An 18,412-nucleotide genomic window follows, 5' to 3' on the forward strand; every position below is an offset into this window, starting at 1 on the left:
GTAGCTCAGAGACCGGGTCAAGCTGGGCTTTGCAGCTGCACTGCCCGGCCGCCCAGAGCATTGTGCCGGTGGCGGAGCGAGCGAGCTAGCTGAGGTGGCTAGCCTCCGGGGCCAGGAGCTCAGTGGCTGGGCAGGACGGTCCCGCGGACCACATCCGTAGTTTGCCCACCTCTGGTGTATTGCATGGAGTTCCAGACAGGTGTGGTCCCTGGTGAACAAGGCAGACAAAAGTGGAATGCGAGCAGGGTGGAAGCCTGTTTGTTAGTGCTTGGAGCTGGTTAAACAAACGCTTCCTGTTTAAGACGGGCCGTGATTCCTTATGTCCTGACGGCAGGGGGCTGGAGGAAAGCCGGGTAGGGTATGTGGCTCGCAGGTGGGATCTCAGACTTCAAGGAGGTGTTTAGCGGGTCTGGATACGTTCTATGACTCTGGGCCATGCTTCCCGGGCTGAGGGGAACTCCCGCAGGGCACTGAGCGCTCCACATCACCCTTGCCCATGTTCCCATGCCACCTGAGGGCCGCTCCCGACAAGCCCTGCCCCAGGCACCCCGTGGCACTGACCCATGTTCCACGTGCCGATGAAGACGGAGATCATGTCGGGCTCGTCCTGCTTGGAATGTTTGTTTTTCATCAGCTGCAGCAGCTGGCAGAACGCCTCCCGCTTCTGGAGGAAAGGCAGGCAAAGGAGGCAAGTGTGAGGAAGTGGGAATGTTCTTAATGTTTTCTCTGAATACCGTGTGGGTGCCTCAGTTTCCCCTATGCCTTTCTGAAGTATCTAGGTGGGGGGATAAGGGTGTGTGACTGTTGCAGAGCCCTAGGCAGGTGTGATGCTGTCTGCACAGAGAATGGCCGACACCCTGTCTCCTGGCAACTGATGGCCTGGGCCCCTCCCCTGCAAGTGCCAACTGAAGGTGTTGGAGAACAAAGAGATCAGGTGGCCTCCTGGCCCAGAAAAGAAACAAAGGCCAGAGGAGGGGCTGGAGGGGGTTTCAGTTTGGAGCTGGCTGGGGAAAAGGGGGGAAGCGCCACTGGTCTGGGCTCCTTGACCCCCAAGATGGACCTGAGGGGGTCCTGTTGTCTGTACCTACAAGCTCTGTTTTGGACTGTGGTCCTGTTGTTTAATAAACCTTCTGTTTTACTGGCTGGCTGAGAGTCATGGTGAATCGCAGGAAGTGGGGGGTGCTGGGCCCTGACTCCCCTATACTCCGTGACTGTAGGTTAGGCAGCAGGAGGAGATGGGCCATGGACAGGAGACCCAGGTACAATCCCTGGTCATGGGCACCCACTCGTCAGCCAGGAAGGGCTCGGACAGGTAAAGGCTATACAATAATTCACCCATCACTGGAATGCAGCCACCTCCGGGGTGGAACGTGGTTTGTGTTTAACAGGGCACAGCAAACTATGCAGCTGTTTAGGACAGGAAGTGAAGAATTCCATAACCAGTTACAGGGGGGAATCTGGTGCCGGGGCATGATTAATGGTCATGTGTGGTTGTGGCCGTGGTTTTAAAGGCAGCACCTCCGTACCCCTATTAACTTGCTGGGCCTCCGTTCAACCCGCAGACCCATCTTGGAATCTGAGTTAAGCTGGGTCCTTTACTTCTCCTGCATCATCACTAGCAGTAAAGATTTTGTAGGAAACCATGCCCTGGAGTGCAACCCCTTTTAATCATGCCCTCGGTGACCCTCGGGGTGGCCAAGCTGTGACGCCCCTGGGGTTTCTGCAATTGACATTCTGCAGACAGCCTTGTTGATGATGCATAAGGAGGAAGAGACGCCCCGTCCCCCTCCCAGTGCCAGGTTGGCTTTGCAGGCGTGAAGACGTCCTGTCGTCACTGCAGTCAGCTGTCCTGGGAAGATCTCCTAAGACAGGGTTTTGTTTTTTTTTTAATGTCGTTTCTTTCCGGACCAGAACCGCACTCGAATGCTTTAATTTAGTCACATTCCCTTCCTGCGGCCTCGGAGCTGTGTGGGCAGGACCACACCAGACACAGTAATAATAGACCCATGACTCACCCTGGCGCTGACGAAGACAAAATCTTTCCGCTGAGTTTTATCCTTCTCCTTCTCGAAGACGATCCCCAGTTTATTCTGCACCCGCTGGGACTTGATCAGCTGTCGGACTGGAGAGCGGCACGGAAAATCAGAGCAGACGTGACCCCAGAGCCCCGTTCCTCTCCCACCACCCCAGGAGAAAGCCCGAGCGCTGCAGAGGCAGCAGGCGAGGGAAGACCCCAGGGCTCCCAAGGCTGGAGGGACGGGCGTGGTGTCATTGGCACACACGGTATCATGCCACGAGGAGGCACTGCGGGTGAGCGATCAGGTCCTGAGTGACGCAGTTTGGGGGCCAGATCTAATCATTTCGTATCTCCGCATGCTACAGGGCAGCCCCAACACACTGAACACCCCACAGAAACAAGGGGGCCTGGGGTAACAGCAGCGCCAGGAGGGCTGCGGCTGGTCCCTGAGTGCACGGGGCATACGGGCCGGGTGCAGCACCCAGCGGGGGCCCTTGGCTCTTACTCTTGTCGTGGGTGAACGTGTTCCAGTCCTCCTGGGAGTCCTTCTGCTTCTTCAGCACCACCAGCTTCCCGCCCTCCACGTCCACACTCAACGTGAACTTCTGCGACTTGCCGATCTTGGTGAGGTCCCCCAAGGTGACGTCCAGCTTCACCTGGGGCAGAGAGACAGCCCTGCGTGGATGGGACGCTCGGAGCTGCTCGGGCGGCCACGCCCCGCCCTGGGGCTAACGCCACTGAGCTCAATAGAGCTACGCCGGGGAGGAATTTGGCCCCATGACTAGTCTTCTACCTGGTAGCCCTGGCAAGAGAGACCGCCCGAGATGACTGGCGGGGAGCTCCAGGGTGATGAAAGGTGGAGCCTCAGACAGGACCCCAGCTCTGGCAAGGCCCCCAGAGAGCACCTTCTGCGTGAGGTGAATGTGAGACGGCTTCCTGGAGACGGGGATTGTACAGAACCTTTCCCCTGCACGATGTTATTCTGGAGTCAGAGCAATGAACCTGACTGACTCTGGTTATTTGGGTATTAACGAACCCAAGTGGGGTCAAGCAGCTGACTACACCATTGATCACCATTTTCCTTGGTCGAACAGCTGCTTGGTTTGCACCTCAGCTCTACGGACCAAGAGAAGCTCCATAAACGTGTCGTTCCTGATCCTCCAGGAGCCGGCACGTGCTTCGGAGCGATTCCGGAACAGACACCGGCTCTGCTTTGCTTCTGGAGGGCCAGAGCCCAGGGCTTCGCATCTGAACCCCTTTGGCTAGTCGTGGGGAGAGGGAGCGCTCAGACTGAAACCCCAATGCAAATCCACTCCATGGTTTTGGTTCTGGGTTGGCAGGGGAGGAGCGTCTGGTTTACATACGGTCACAACACTTCTGATGAGATTTTGGTGCTATCAAACCCAAACCCTGGCTCCAATTTCCCTAGAATAATCCCAAACCCGGCCCTGATTCACCTCAGAACAATCCCAAATCCTGGCCCCGATTCACCCCTGAATCCCGCCTCCATTTCACAGCAGAGGCCCAAACCCCAGACCTTAGCCGTGATCCCTCCTAGAAACCCAGCCCCCAGCCCCCTCGGCTCACCCTAACTCCCGACTCTCTCCAGCCTGTCTCGGGGGCAAACTGGCACGTGACGAGCGCCGTTCCCCGGCTGGGGCGTGGGAGCTTTGGGGCCCAGGCCACGGGGCGAAGACTTTACCTCGAACGCTTGCACGGGGATGCTCTTGGCTTTGCGGGAGGAGGGCTGGGCCAGGATAGACTGGGCCGTGGAGCTCATGTCCTGGAGAGCTTTCAGAGCCTGGCAGGGGGAGAGAATTGACACGGCCTGGTCACACGCAGCACCTGCCGGGTCCCCCGCTCCCCTCAAAGCCTTTGGCCTGGGCAGGGTCTCCCGGTTTTACCCCTGCCCCTCCCCACCTCCTCAGCCGTCTCTGGGCCGCGCTGTGGGCTGCAGCTGGTTCCCCTGGAGTTCAGCGGCTCCCCCGCGCCCCCCGTCACCGTGACGGGAGGAAACCACGTGGGAGGCGGGAGATCTGCCACCCGAGGGGCCCGGCCCAGCCCCAGTGCGAGCCAGGGCTGGGCCTAGGCAGAGCATTCAACGAGCAGGCAGAGACCGCGCTGCCACGCAAAGGCTGGCTGGCTCTGGCGGGGGCTGCGAATCCCGGAGGGCCTGGGCAGGGCTCAGAAGGTGGGGGTCAGACGCACAGGGCCCCCCGGCGCCATTGGCAGGGAGCTCAGTCCCCCGGGAAGTCGATGGGAGTAGCCGGAGCTCTGCACAGCTGACAGGCACTGTAGAGGTAAGTGGCTATGTGACTTGCCCATGACCCCCGAGGGAATCAGTGTCAGAGCCAAGAGCCGGCTCCGAGAGCCCCTGGGTCCCAGCCCTGCGCTCAGACCATGGGATCCCAGCTCCATCCGGCTGCACGGCTCCGTCCCTCGCCTCCACAGCCGAATCCAGTAGCAGCATGACACAGCTAAGCTCAGCACCGGGCAGGGTGATACCGCCATGCATCCCCGGAGCCCAGGCCCGCCCCACTGGGCCAATACAGACCCACACGGCCCAGATGGGTTTGCGTCTCCAGCCCCTGTTCTGACACGGGCTGTGGGCGTCCGGGCCAGTTCACCCACCTTCTTCTCGATGCTGGACAGGAAGTCCTTCAGGACAGACAGCTTCAGCACCAGGTTCTCCAGCTCCTGCTCTCCTGTCTGGCCAGCGGTCTGCAGCCACGAGAGGGATCAAAGTAGAGATCACTTAGACGGCGCAGCAGCCGGGCAGCCCCCGCCACACACACGGCACGCAGCCAGAGTGCGGGATCGGGGGGGGCGTAGGCCGGAGGGGCTCCCCCGTCCAAACAAAGAGGGCTCAGTTTGTTCTCCCGACTTAATGCCGCTGCGTCCCCCTTCATGGAAGCGGGTCCCAAATGGGGGATCAGGGTCCGGGTCCCTTTTTCGGAGACGGGGAAACTGAGGCACAGAGCCACAGGCCACATCACCGATCAGCAGCAGAGAGAGGACAGAACTCAGGTGCCCAGCCCCCCAGCCCCACGCCTGGCTCCCTTCCCTCGGGCTCTGGGAACTGACGTGTTTGGGGCTAGTGGGGAACAGGAATAGACTCGGTGAGGCCTCAGAGCGAGCTGGTGCCGGCCAGGACGGCGGCAAAGGGGCAAGATGCTCTGGGTTGTCCACCCCCGCTGCCGCTCCCCGGGGACGCACACTGCCTCCTCCGAGCCAGGTTCTCCAGCTGCCGGAACAGAGCATGCTGGGAGGAGAGGGTGGAGCCCAGCCAACGTATCCAGGACCACAGGGCACCCGCCTGCAGGGGACGCCAGGTGGCCAGTCCCCCAGCTGGTATCGTAAGAGGCGAAGGGCGACCGAGTCTAGACCCAGAGTGTCAGGGATGGCGGGCAGGCTGTGACCCCCACCCCCAGGGTACACCAGAGAGGGGACACCGTCTCCCACAGCAGCTGCTCTGATGGCCAGACGGTGGCGCCCCACAGCCCCACCCCACCCAGCTCAGCCTTCTATCGCGTGTGGGTCCCCAGCTCACGGGTTATCTCAGCTGCTATGGGAAAGAAAGACCCAGCCCCCAGATCTCGGGGGGGGAGGATGGGCCTTCACCTGGCAGGTCCCCCACAGCAAGGCCCAAGGGGAGGGGCAGCAGTAATTGAGAAGACACAGGGCAGACATAAGGCTGGGGAAGGAGTCCTAAGTCCCGGAGGGGTGGGGTACTGGCCCCCTGCGGCACCCCGCAGCCACTACTCCCCACCCCTGACCTTACCTGCTGGAGGATCCGGGAGACCACAGGCGAACTCTGCTGGTCGAACACCTTGGAGAGGATCTCCAGCCCGGACAGGACCTTGTCCACCTCGCTGCAAGGCAGAGGTGCAGACGGACGTCAGCCAGCCAGCCAGCCCCGGGACGGGGAAATACCTTGGCACCCCCGCCCCAGCCTGTGGCAGGTCAGAGCCAGCCGCACCAGGGGCCGGCGCGGGTTTGACAGGTGCCCGGGAAGCGACGCCGGCAGCTTCACCCCCTCCCCCCCCCCCCGGATGAATTCTGAGCAGGGTTAAGGGGGAGAATGAAGCTCCTGCAGCCGAGCGCTGACGGGACTGGCAGTGGGATTGGATTTATGCCCCCCCGTCCTCCAATCCCCCCAAGGTCCTGCCCCACACCCCACCACTACAGCAGGAACCCCCGAGGGGTGCTGCTGTCCCATGCTGGCCAGGGGCCTGCAGATGCAGCAGGGAACAGGCGCCATGGGTCCAGCCCCTGTTGGGCAAGGAGATGCCCACAGCGCCCTGCCTGCCTCCTAGTGGTAGCTCCCAGCCACCGCACCCCGTGGCAGAGAGAGCCCTAGAGAGGTGGGGATCAGCAGCCAAGATGCATCCTGAGCCACTAGGGGGCGCCAGGCTCCAGGCCAGGCTCTTACCTGTGTAGCCTTTTGCAGGAGGTGACCAGGGTCTTGTTGAGATGGGGCAGACTGCTGGCCCCGGCTTTGACAGCCTCCAGGTCCAGGGTGTAGCTGCCCTTCAGGTACTCGTGGGAGACCGTGCTGAGGCCATTGGTGGCACTGCAGGGGGCGCAGAAAGGTTAGCAACCGGGCGCCGAGCACCGGAAACGCCCGCTGCATCCCAGGCTGTCCACTGGGGCATGAGAGCGAACGCCTGTGGGAGGGCTGAGTTCTGGCGACAGTGGGTGCCAGGAGAGAGCACTTCCATGGGACCCCCCGTCTGGAGGGGGGCATCACTCCAGTGGTGGGGGCACCCGGGAGAGAGTGGGAACGGACGGGGGGCAAAGGCGCATGGGTGTAATTGAGGGTGATTGTGCATGTACGAGCCCAAGTGTGCAAAGGTGTACGTGCATTACCAAGTGTATGCACGGGGGGAAGACAGCCCAAGCGTGCAAGTGCAGCAAAGCGGGAGTGGGTGTGCAAAGGGGGGAGGCAGTGGGGTGCATCTGGGGAGCATCAGAAGGGACAGATTCTTGCTGTTCCAGCCTGCTCCACCCCGAGCCACCTCCCCAGCCGGGGGATCGGACTAGCCCAGCTGTCCGAAAACCGAGTGAGGAAAGCCAGCCTGCCTCAGGACGCAACTCGAGGCATGGGCTGGATGGGTCTCAGACTGGTGGGTGGAGGACAAAATCACCAAATCTTTGCTCTCACTGGCTCCCTGCTCCGAGGAGATCAAGGACAGAGCGGGGGGAAGGGGGCTTGTGGATCAGGAGTGAGGGGTACAGGGGGCAGAGACGGGGCTGCGGGTCAGGAGTGAGGGGCACCAGCAGCTCCCCCATGTGGCGGGATCTCTGGGCCCCGCCTGGTGGTTCTGGAGACAGAGGCGCTTTACCTCTCGATGACCCCGTCCTGCGTGGCTGGTCCGAGGCTGGCGGGGGAGAAGCTGGTGGAGCCGGAGCGTGGCGGTAACGGGGGCTTTTCATCCTCCCCATCTGGAAGGAAGGGGCAGAGCCAGTCACAGACGGAGCTGAGGTTGGGGCCTCGTACGTTGCCTGCAGTAACTGGGGTCCCCAGCTCACCCAGCCCTGGAGGGCCTGGGAGCCCGATCACCTTCTGAGGGTCTTGATTTGATACCCACGGTGAGCCTGGCAAACCAGGGGCCAGCTCTTGCCAAGGCTTTGGGGCTCTGCTGAGCATGGACACGTTCATTGCTTGGCACCCGTCTGTTTCCCTGGCCTGGGAGTACGGGTCAGAGGGGTATTGAACCTGTAACCATGTGTCCAAAGGCTTGCGAGTTACTGCCGGCATGAATCTCCCTGATCATTTCCGTATCCCCTGCTGCAAGGGAATAGCTCCGGGTTTGCTTGATCCCTGTTTGCTCTGGAACTAGCCAGTCAGGTGGGATCGTCTCCTGCCCCCCACCTGGAGAAGGGCTGTCACAACTCCCCGGCCCGCTGGGGGACATCACAATACACAGACTCGGGTCCGTGCCCCCTCACGAGGCTCAGTGCAAACCGGCTCCTCCCGCCAGCTCCAATTCTGGGAGCGGGAAACAAAAAAGCAGCCGACGGGATTGGACTCTCGCAGGGCTGGAGGGAGGACACAAGCCCAGAGCCCCGGGCCAGCCTGGCTCAGCCCCACCAGCCATCCAGAGCTGACACAATGCTACCGCTCGGCCACCTTCTGGAGCCAGTGTCGCCTGCTTTAACCTGGAACGAACTCTCCTTTCTCCTTCCCAGCGAATAAATCCGCAGCCAGTTTGCCATAGGATTGTGTTTGGTGTGAGCGCCGAGGGACCGGCTGCCTGGGGGGACGCGGCTCGTCTCTTGGGACAGGAGCCACCCGAATATTTTGCCATCGTTGGTGTACGGGACCCAGCTCTCCCTGAGGCCAGCGTGCCTGGGGACGGGACAGCCGGGAGCAGCCCAGGGCACCGGCTGTGATCGCGATCCAGCTCACATTTGGTGCTGGCTCGGTGAGAGCGAATTACTGACCACACGGCCGGTTCGGGGGCTCTGCCCTTGGTCGGCACTCACGGCCGTGAGCCGCTCCAGACAACCACATCTCGAGCTGGTCAACTGCTGGGGTCCCAGCCCCACTGGGGAGCCCAGGGCCACAGGCCCCATGCGGCGTGGCAGGAGCAGCAGCAGGCAGACCTGCCTCTAATCTCGGCATGGTGTGAAGGGGAGCGGGAGGAGGGGTGAGATGGGCTGTGAGTGCGAAGGGAGGCAGCAGGACCATCCAATGTCACCCTGCCCCCTGTATTGGACCAACAGGCCCAGCTACCCTAGTATTCTGCCTCCAGAGACCCTGGCTCACAGCAGTGGGCCCATCTACCCTGGTATCCCGCCTCCTATCACCCCAGCTCCCGCCCTGACCCTGGCTCCCAGGGCAGGCCAGCCCAGCCGGCGAGGCCGGGGGCCGACTGCCAGGACGTACCCGAGTAGTCTCTGTCCTCGGCATTCTCCTTCTCCCGCTCGACGGCGAAGAGCAGAGTGCAGACCAGGCCCTGGTTGGACTGCAGGTAGAGTGCGATCAGCTCGTTCAGGGTCTTGAAGCGCCTCACCTGGACTCCCTGCGATGTCTGGGGGCACAAGGGGGCAGGAGGGAACCCGTCAGCGTGAGCAGGGGCCACACACAGACATGCCAGGTTAACACCGCTCCCATGGGCTGCACCGAGCGCAACCGCTCGGTGCAGCCCATGGGCGTCTTCCTTTCAGCCCAGAGATCCCAGCGGCAGCCTCTGACTCTCCCGCCTGCCTTCTCCTCCTGGGCCTTCGCCCCCGTCCTCCTCCTGGCCCCGAACCAGTCAGGGCTTTTCATCCTTCCTCACGCTCAGTCCCTGTAGCCATTCTTTGTTCAATTACAGCAGCACGTAGAAACCTTGACTAAGATCCGGGTCCCCGTGGTGCCAGGCCCTGCCCAGAACCCTCCCGAGATCAGGGCCCCCATGGTGCCCGGAGCTGCCCAGACCTCTCCTGAGATCAGGGCCCTGTCACGCCAGGCGCTGCCCAGACCCCTCCCGAGATCAGGGCCCCGTCGTGCCAGGCGCTGCCCAGACCCCTCCCGAGATTAGGGCCCCGTTGTGCCGGGCGCTGCCCAGACCCCTCCCGAGATCAGGGCCCTGTTGTGCCGGGCGCTGCCCAAACAGGGACTGAAACTCTGTCTCTGTGACCTGGGCACGCCTGCCCCCACGAGGAGTGCGAAGGAGCAGGGTTCAGGGGGCCTGTCCGTGCCTAGGAGGAGACGAGGTGACAGGCCGGGGGAAGCATGTGGGGTGGGTTTTGTTTTCTCCCTTCCCCATGCTGGAGACGAGAGGCTGGGCCAGATGGAGCGAGCGTCGGCCCCACCCAAGAAAGAGCCGTGCAAGGAAACGGGGGAGCCCCTCCGTCATCTGGGGGTGTATCCGGCAGTGCTGGGGGCAAGGCAGCGGCACTGGCCCTCCTATAAACACAGCCAGTGGGCAGCACCCATCTCCTGATTCCCAGCCCCAGCCCAGCATCTTCGCTCCCAGCCCAGCCTCGGCGTCCCAGGATGGGGCCGGGGCCTTGCTGTATGCAATGCAGACTCGGTGTGAGTGGCAGAGCAGATCTCCGGGAAGGACACTCTGGGGAGAAGGGATGGGGGGAGGGGAATTGTCCTGTGGGAGGGGCTTGGTGGGGATTGTGGGTGGGTGCTTTCTCCTGTCCCCTCTCTCCATTCGGATCCCATTAACCCCGCCGCCTGGCCTTTCCCAGCCTGTGCCTGGCTGGGAGGGATTTTAACAGGAGCTTCTCCAATATCCCCATGTCCCGGCCAGGGGCGGAGGGCTGGTCTTGGTGCCGTCCTGCCCAGCGCATCTGTTCCTCCAGCTGTCCCGTGCAGGCCGGGCTAAGCCTTCTCCCAGCCAGAAATCCCATCTCCAGAGCAGCTGGAGAAAGCCCTGAGCCCCTGAGCCTGGAGAGGACAGTGGGGATGGGCCCCTGCGAACACGGGACGAAGACGGTCAGGATCAAACGTGGCTGCGTCCTTGTGCCAGGCCCTCACGGATCCCAGCTTCGGCTTGCCAATCTCACTGCAAATCCGGGGCTTGGGCACCCCGTGCTCTAACCACTTGGCTACGCTCCCTTTTAGCTGCCCCAGACCAGCCTGTTTGCAAGACGAGGGGTAGCTACAGGAACCGGCGACCCGGGAGCTGCAGGCGGCCGCAGAAGCCACTTTTTGTGCTGCGACTAGGCCCCAGGGCCTGTCTTCCCCACACCAGGGGCAGGGGTTTGCAGCTAGTGCCCGGTGTGCAGCCAAGATGGGGGAGTTCAAAGGGATTCAGAGACGCAGGGCAGAGAAGTGGGAGCCAAGAACTCCTGGAGCGTAACCCCGGCTCTGACACTGCTCCCCGTGGCACCCCGACCAAGTCACTCTGCTGCGCCATGCCTCAGTTTCCCCAGAGCTAATAGTCCTGAGCACTTTGTGAGGATTCCCTAGTTAAAGGCTGAGCTACACCGTGGGGTCTTGGGAAGGTAGGAGAACCTAGCTGGTGCACGTCCGGCTTTCATCCGCTGAGGACGGGCGTGCAGCAGGTAAACGCAGCCAGCCTGCCCTGCAGGGAGCGGTGTCACTGCCCCAGCCGCATCACCAACAGCTGGGTCACGGCCGTGGCGAGTTTGAAAAATTAGAAGAAAAAAAAAATTAGTTTTCGGTCAGAACAAAAATGAAAGTTTTGGGCGACGTGAAAAGCGGAACAAAGGGCGGTTTCTCGGCAACCGAAACGTCCTGGGCCAACCAACCCCAGCCGCTTCCCTTTGACTGAGACCCTTTTGGAACGTCGGCCCCGTTCGAAATGATGACCTCCACGGAGACTTGGAAAGGAGAAGTCGTTCCAAAGCAAAACAGCAACCTGTTTAGAGCGCTTCCGGTGCAGGGGGGTTGGAAGGGTGGGGGGACGGGACATTTTCCACATGGAGAATTCTGCAAAAACGGTCTGAATTTGTGCCCTGTCCTGCAGTAAGCGCAACGGGCTGAGACCGGGTGTCACTGCTCCGTATGACGAGCGTTCCTCTCCCGTACCCGCTTGGTAGCCCATGCGAAGGGGACTTGGTGCCAGCACCGATTGGGCCCTTGGCTGGCAAGTTCCCATCCCCAGCTAGAGATCTGCCCCGCTGAGCCAGGGCAGCAGAGCATTCTGGGGGAAGCGTGTCCAGTGCTGTCTATCCAGTACCTGCTCCGAGGCCCTGCCAGGTACCCAGGAGCGGCGTTGGCCCAGTGCCCAGGTGCTGCCTGATCTCAGCCCGGCTCCGCACATGGCGGGCGAGGCTGGGGCAGGGGGGAGGGGAAGGCGGGTATGCTGACTCGGCAATGCGGCGGGCAAGGCTGGCATGGGAGCTGGAGCACACAACACTCTCCTGTCTGTGGCCGTCCCTCCCCGGGGGCTGCTTTTTCCTGTCTGCTGGACAGCACAAAGGGGTTACTGTTGGGCTATAAATACATCGGCACATGGACCGGCCTGACTTCCTGCCAAGATCAGCAGCCTCTGCGCCGGCCGGCCCCGCTGCACGGCCCTGGAAAGCCCAGGCCACGTGGCCTGCATTCCCCCAGCCCCCAGGCGACAGGCGCCCTGACGCGGGAACTCCCGGTACTGCAGGGGTCCCCCCACAAAGGCGGGGATCCCCCTGTGGCCAAGCTCCAGCCGTGTCGGAGGGGGAACCCCAGAGCAGACAGCCCCCCAGTCCATCAAAGCAGAAGAAAGGGGGAGCCATACTGAGAGCTACATGTGCTGAGGAAAAAGAGAGAAAGGGGAACTAAGAGCCCTGGTTGTCATGAACCCCACGCTCCAGCTAGCGCTATGGCCCAGCTGTGCACCTCTGGAGGGGGTTCCATGGGCAGGGCTCTTTCACCAAGGTAGGCAGGCTGGTCCACGGGCGTGCCAGGCACACAGCGGGTGGCGTCTCTCCGTTCTCCCCTTCCCACTCCGCTTGAACTCAGTTGCACTTGTGCCATGCGAGAGCCTCATCCTCTACAGCCCCCGCAGCCGCCTCGTAGGCCACTCCTTCACTACCTCGCTCTGTGCCTCAGTTTCCCTGGCAGCTCATCTACCCAGGGAATTTCACCAGCATCGTTACACAGCTGTAAGCCCCCACGTAGATAGTCCTACTGCAGGGATAACAGAGCCTTCTCCCGGGTCAGCATCTGTCGTATCGAAAGCCAGAACAAGGCCCTGTAACTCCAGGACATGTGTTCCCAAGGCAGAAACTGAGCAGCGTAACTTTGCCAGTAAAATTCTCCATGGAGACCAGCCTGTAGACGGTGAGCTCTGGGGGGCAGTGTGTGGGCAGTGCCCAGACGGATGGGGCCCTGAGCTCAACTGGGGGCCTCCATGCCCTCTACCCAATACACGTTGGTCTTCACCCGGGCTTCCCAGTCACCCTCTGCCCCAGCTGGGTCTGGATTTTCCACCCCGTCTTCTCTGCCTAGGGGAAATGTCTTGGGAAGATGCTACACAAAGTAGACTTGTAGTATGGGGGTGGGTGTCCTGGTGGGTACTGTGTGATGTGTGTATTGTGTATGGATGTGCCCCGTTGTGTACTGTGTCTACTCGTCTGTGTGACGTGTAGCATTCTGGGGGTGGGGGGTGTCCTATTGGGGACGTAAGAACGGCCAGACTGGGTCAGATCCTGTCTTCTGACAGCGCCGGGCTACAGAGGGAATGAAAAGAATCGAGCGATTCCCTGTTGTCAGGTTCCAGCTTCTGCCAGTTGGAGATTTAAGGACACCCAGGGCATGGGGCTGCATCCCTGCCCATCTTGGCTAATAGCCATTGTTGGACCTACCCTCCAGGGACTTAGCTAGTTCTTTTTTGAACCTATTTGACTTCAGGACATCCCCTAGCAACAAGTTCCACAGGTTGGCTGTGCGTTGTGTGAAGAAATACTTCCTTTGGTTTGTTTTAAACCTGCTGCCGATTAATTTCACGGGGTGACCTCTGGTTCTTGTGTTATGAGGAGGAGTAAATAACACTTCCTGATTCACTTTCCCCACATCAGTCATGATCTTATCAACCTCTATCATATCCCCCCGAGTCGTCTCTTTTCCAAGCTGAACAGTCCCAGTTTTATTTATCTCTCCTCATACGGAAGCCGTTCCATACCCCTCATCATTTTTGTTGCCCTTTTCTGAACCTTTTCCAATTCCAATATATCTTTTTTGAGACGGGGCGACCACATCTGCACACGGTATTCAAGATGTGGGCGTACCATGGATTTATATAGAGCAGGGCCGGCTCCAAGTTTTTTGCTGCCCCAAGCAAAAAAATTTTCCCGCACCCCCGGCCCCGCCCCATTCCAACCCCTTCCCCAAATCCCCGGCCCCGCCTCCTCCCCTGGGCGCGCCACATTTCCCCTCCCTCCCAGGCTTGATTAAAGGTCTAAAAAACATGACCTATGAGGCAAGACTGAAAAAATTGGGTCTGTTTAGTTTGGAGAAGAGAAGACTGAGGAGGGACATGATAACAGTTTTCCAGTACATAAAACGTTGTTACAAGGAGGAATGACAAAATTTGTTCTCTTTAACCTCTGAAGATAGGACAAGAAGCAATGGGCTTAAATTGCAGCAAAGGGGTTTTAGGTTGGACATTAGGAAAAACTTCCTAACTTTCAGGGTGATTAAGCACTGGAATAAATTGCCTAGGGAGGTTCTGAAATCTTCATCATTGGAGATTTTTAAGAGCAGGTTGGACAAACACCTGTCAGGGATGGTCTAGACAATACGTAGTCCTGCCATGCGGGCAGGGGACTGGACTAGATGACCTCTCGAGGTCCCTTCCAGTCCTACGATTCTATGAAGTTGGGCTTACTGGCATCATATTAGCTACCCTCCCGTCATCTGGTATAGAGGCTGATTATTACACTTAGTAGTTCTGTAATTTCACATTTGAGTTCCTTCAGAACTCTTGGGTGATACCATCTGGGCCTGGTGACTTATTACTGTTTAATTGATAAATTTGTTCCAAAACCTCCTCTACTGACACCTCAATGTGGGACCGTTCCTCAAATTTGTCACCTAAAAAGAATGACTCAGGTTGGGAATCTCCCTCACCTCCTCTGCAGTGAAAACGGATGCAAAGAATTCATTCAGTTCTCCACAACAGCCTTGTCTTCCTCGTCTGCTCCTTTAGCACCTCGATCGTCCAGTGGCAGTTTCCTGCTTCTGATGTGTTTTTTTTTTTACATTTTCCTGTCACTTTTTGTGTTTTTAGCTAGTTGCTCTTCAAATTCTGCCTGGCTGCCTTATACTTGACTAGCCAGAGTTTATGCTCCTTTCTCTTTTCTCCACAAGGATTGGACTTCCGATGCCTTTCTGCCTCGAACTGCCTCTTTTACTCGGTTGTTTAACCAGCGTGGCACTTTTTTGGCTATTGGGGCTTTTTCTATAGTTGGGGGATACATTTAGTTTGAGCCTCCATTGTGGTGTTTTTACCCAATTTCCATTCAGCTTGCAGGCATTTCACTCTTGTGACCGTTCCTTTGAATTTCCAGCTAACTAGCTTCCTCGTTTCGGTGTAGTTCCCCTTTCTGGGGGGAAACGCTGCTGCTTCTTTGGTATCTTCCCCCGACACTGATGTTAAATTTAACTGCACTGTGGTCACTATCACTGGTGGGGGAGGGGCTGTGATTAGCACGGCGGTGGCAGAGGGGCTGGGGCTGGTACGGCAGTGCCCGGTGGATATGGGGGGCTGGCGCTGGGGCTGGCACAGCAGTGCCCGGTGGATATGGGGGGCTGGGGCTGGCACGGCAGTGCCCGGTGGATATGGGGGGGTTAGGGGGGGCATGGCAGTGCCCAGTGGGTATAGGGAGGCTGGCATGGCAGGGCACTCCCTTGTGGCCACGTGTGGGGAGTGTCAGTTTCCGCACAGCCACACACTGTTGTGATCACAGCTGTGATGTCCGAGGAAGCACAGCCGGCACCGTGAGGTCTGCACATGCTGCGGAGGGCAAGAGGCCAAGGCCCCAGCAGGCCGTTAGCGGGGGCGGCCTGGCTCGGAGCCTGGTGAGCAGAACTGCTAACCACACCCATGGCCCGGAGAGAGCCTGTGGCCCACTGCGCTGCACAAGAGCTACCCAGAAATGCAGCCACCTCTGGGGAGCAGGGCAAAAACCCGCTCTTCAGAGGAGCCTCATGGGCCCTGCAATGCCCACACCTCCGTTGTGTGAGGTCTCAGCTGCCATACACCACCAAATTGGTGGCCCCAGGACTTTCACTGGCGAGGACCCGGCCTCCTCAGAGCCACTACACATCTCAGTCCCTCCTCTATCCCCTCAGCCAAGGACGGCAGGACCCAGCCCTTAGGGACAGTACCCGAGCTAAGCCCCCATCTTGGTAGCCAGCCCCCAACGGCCACCGCACGGCACAGCGGGCACTGAACTCGGACCCTTGAGCTTCAGAAGTGGAGGCCTCTATGGCTTGAGCTAAAGGAGACTCTCAGCCAGCACCACTAGTAGGGCTTTTATCCTTCGTAGCAGCAACAAGTGATCATCGACACCGTACAGCTTACGGCATATGCCTGCGAGGACAGGGAGAGCAGGGGCAACCCCCCGTCCCCAGGACCCTGCCCCGTTGCTTGGTTTCGAGATCTGGGCCCAGCAGCGAGGACAGGGCTGGGCCCCCGGCAGGAGCTGCACTAGTCTCGGCACACGGCAGCGAGCGGTCCCTACCTGCACCGCTAGGAAGTCATCCTCATCTGGCAGGATCCGGTAGGTGTGGACATGCTTCTGGAACCTGCGGCAAGCCGGAAGGAAGAGGGGTTAGAGAGACAGTCACAGAGCCCCGAAAGGCGGAGAGCAGAAGGATGGGCTTGTGGTTAATGCACTAGGCTGGGACTCAGGTGATCAGGGCCCAATTCCCTGCTCTGTCGCTGACTCCCTGTGCGACCCTGGCCAGCCCCTTAGCCCCTGATCCTCAAAGGTATTTAGGTGCCTAACTCCCATAGGAGCTAGGCACCTAAATACCTTTGCACCTTAATCTCTCTCTGCCTCTCTTCCCCATCTTGGACATGGGGATCAGATTTCCTCTGTCCAGCCCTTGTTTACAGGGGCTCGAAGCTACCCAAGATGGGGGCAGTCTCTCGCTGTGTGTCCGTACAGCGCCTGGCGCACTGGGGCCCCAACCTCGGTTACAGCCACTGGAAGCTACTACAATACTTCCCGTTGCGCTCAGGAACAGCGGTGCTCCGCCTTTCCACCCACGGATCTCAAAGCCACTTGGGAAAGTTAACGAATTAACTGTGGGAAAACGAGGCCCAGACGGGACTCGCCCAGGTCCATGAACCAAATCGGATAGAAGCCAGGAGTCCTGCTCCCACCCCCACACTGTAGTTATAGGACCATCTTTCCGGTGCAAAAGCATGCCGGCTTCCAATGGGTCTGCCACGGGGACTGAACCAAGCAGCGCAAGTCCTGCCAAGCCATGCAACAGGAAGCCAGCTGCAGCCCCCAAGCGCCCTGCCCCCTCGCAGAGCTCTGGTCCCCTACTGCCAACACAAACCCCGAGTGGCTGGAGGGGGAAAGACACCAGGGGAATTTTTTCACCCTTGTGCAATTCAAAAAGCAGCTTAACGCCCTGAATGCAGCTATCGCTGAAGTGCTGTCGGCGGTGTTTTTCAGGGAGCAAAGAGCAGGACAAGGAGGTTACAACTGAAACCGCGCAGCAACCTTAAAAAGCGACATTGGAGCCAACTGGCGAATGTGTATGTCTAGCACTGCGCTCTGCCAGCTGTTGCAATTGCTCAGACGTGTGTCATCAGCCCTATAATGCCAGCAACTAAAGAAGAGCCTCTCTTGGCTTGGGTGCCAGGCAACTGCCCTTTTGGAGCAAGAAGATCCAAGTTCTATCCTTACTGCTTCCAGGACATTTTGAATGGCCACAGTGTGCGACTGTTTGTATGCAGTAACACCTAAGAGCACCATCTGACATCAGAGACCCATTGTGCTAGGCACTGTACATACACACACACACACACACACACACACAGTGAGAGTCCCTGTTCCAAACAGCTCCTGGTCTACAGAGATGAGACAAAGGACAGGAGGGAAACTGAGTCACTGAGAGGGGACAGGACTTACTCGGCGTCACCCAGCAGGTCAGCGGCAGAGCTAGGGGAAGAGCCCATGTCTCCTGACGCCCAGCCCTGTACCCACTAGGCTGCACTGCCGCCCACAAACGAATAAAGGAAATTGATGCCCGTGAAGTGCTGTGAGATCCCGCACTGCAAGGGGCTAGAGGCAGGCCAAGGGGGCTGCCAAAGCACTGGAACAAGGGTGCCTTTTAAAGGTAAGTACTTCGGCTTCACTGCTTAGCCCCTCACACCCCTCCAGGCTCCCCAAAACAGAAGGGGAAATGCACTGGGTCTGACACCGGGCAGCCGCGTTTATTTCACCGGGAACGACGTGCCAGGGAAGCTGCCGCAGGTAAGGGGCAGAGCTGGGCTGATGCCGCAGCTGGCCAGCCAGAGGCAGCCGCTCACAGCTCAGCCTGGCGCGGGCGGGGCTCTGAACCACGCTGCGCTCCCCCCCCCAAATCTGAGCCCGCAGGCAGACAGGGCAGGAGCGGGGGAGGCTGGAAGGATTTGCCCCTCTTGTCCGTCTGTCAGAGGAAGAACGCTCAGGAGAATGGATTCGCGCTCGCTAAGCAGCTTTCCCCCTGCAGGGCGAGAGGATGGGGGCTGCGTATAGACTGCGTCAGACCATCTGGCCGAGGATCCTGTCTCTGACAGTGGCCCCATCCCACAGGATCAGGCAGAGTGTCCAGAACAGGGCAATCATGGATTGATCCACCCCTGTCGTCCACACCCGGCTCCTGGCAGTCAGCGGTTTAGGGACACCCAGAGCATGGGGTTGCGTCCCTGACCATCCTGGCCAATAGCTATGGATGGACCTATCCTCCATCAACTTCTCTGATGAGTTTTTGAACCACTA

General features: G+C 59.6%; 1 protein-coding gene across 1 annotated transcript in view; it reads right to left on the bottom strand.

The window, feature by feature from the left end:
* Positions 1–18,412, bottom strand: part of INPPL1 (inositol polyphosphate phosphatase like 1) — a 70,590-nt gene that overhangs the window by 26,769 nt on the left and 25,409 nt on the right. The window contains exons 2-11 of the mRNA XM_034759227.1: positions 16,154–16,217; positions 8,910–9,054; positions 7,363–7,462; positions 6,450–6,590; positions 5,799–5,889; positions 4,649–4,738; positions 3,720–3,818; positions 2,523–2,673; positions 2,016–2,122; positions 562–664 (exon numbers count right to left, since the gene is read on the bottom strand). Of these exons, the coding sequence (XP_034615118.1) occupies positions 562–664; positions 2,016–2,122; positions 2,523–2,673; positions 3,720–3,818; positions 4,649–4,738; positions 5,799–5,889; positions 6,450–6,590; positions 7,363–7,462; positions 8,910–9,054; positions 16,154–16,217 (1,091 nt within the window). The remainder of the gene's footprint in view (positions 1–561; positions 665–2,015; positions 2,123–2,522; positions 2,674–3,719; positions 3,819–4,648; positions 4,739–5,798; positions 5,890–6,449; positions 6,591–7,362; positions 7,463–8,909; positions 9,055–16,153; positions 16,218–18,412) is intronic.

Source organism: Trachemys scripta, chromosome 1 (genome assembly GCF_013100865.1).
Source record: "Trachemys scripta elegans isolate TJP31775 chromosome 1, CAS_Tse_1.0, whole genome shotgun sequence".
Taxonomy (NCBI): Eukaryota; Metazoa; Chordata; order Testudines; family Emydidae; genus Trachemys; species Trachemys scripta.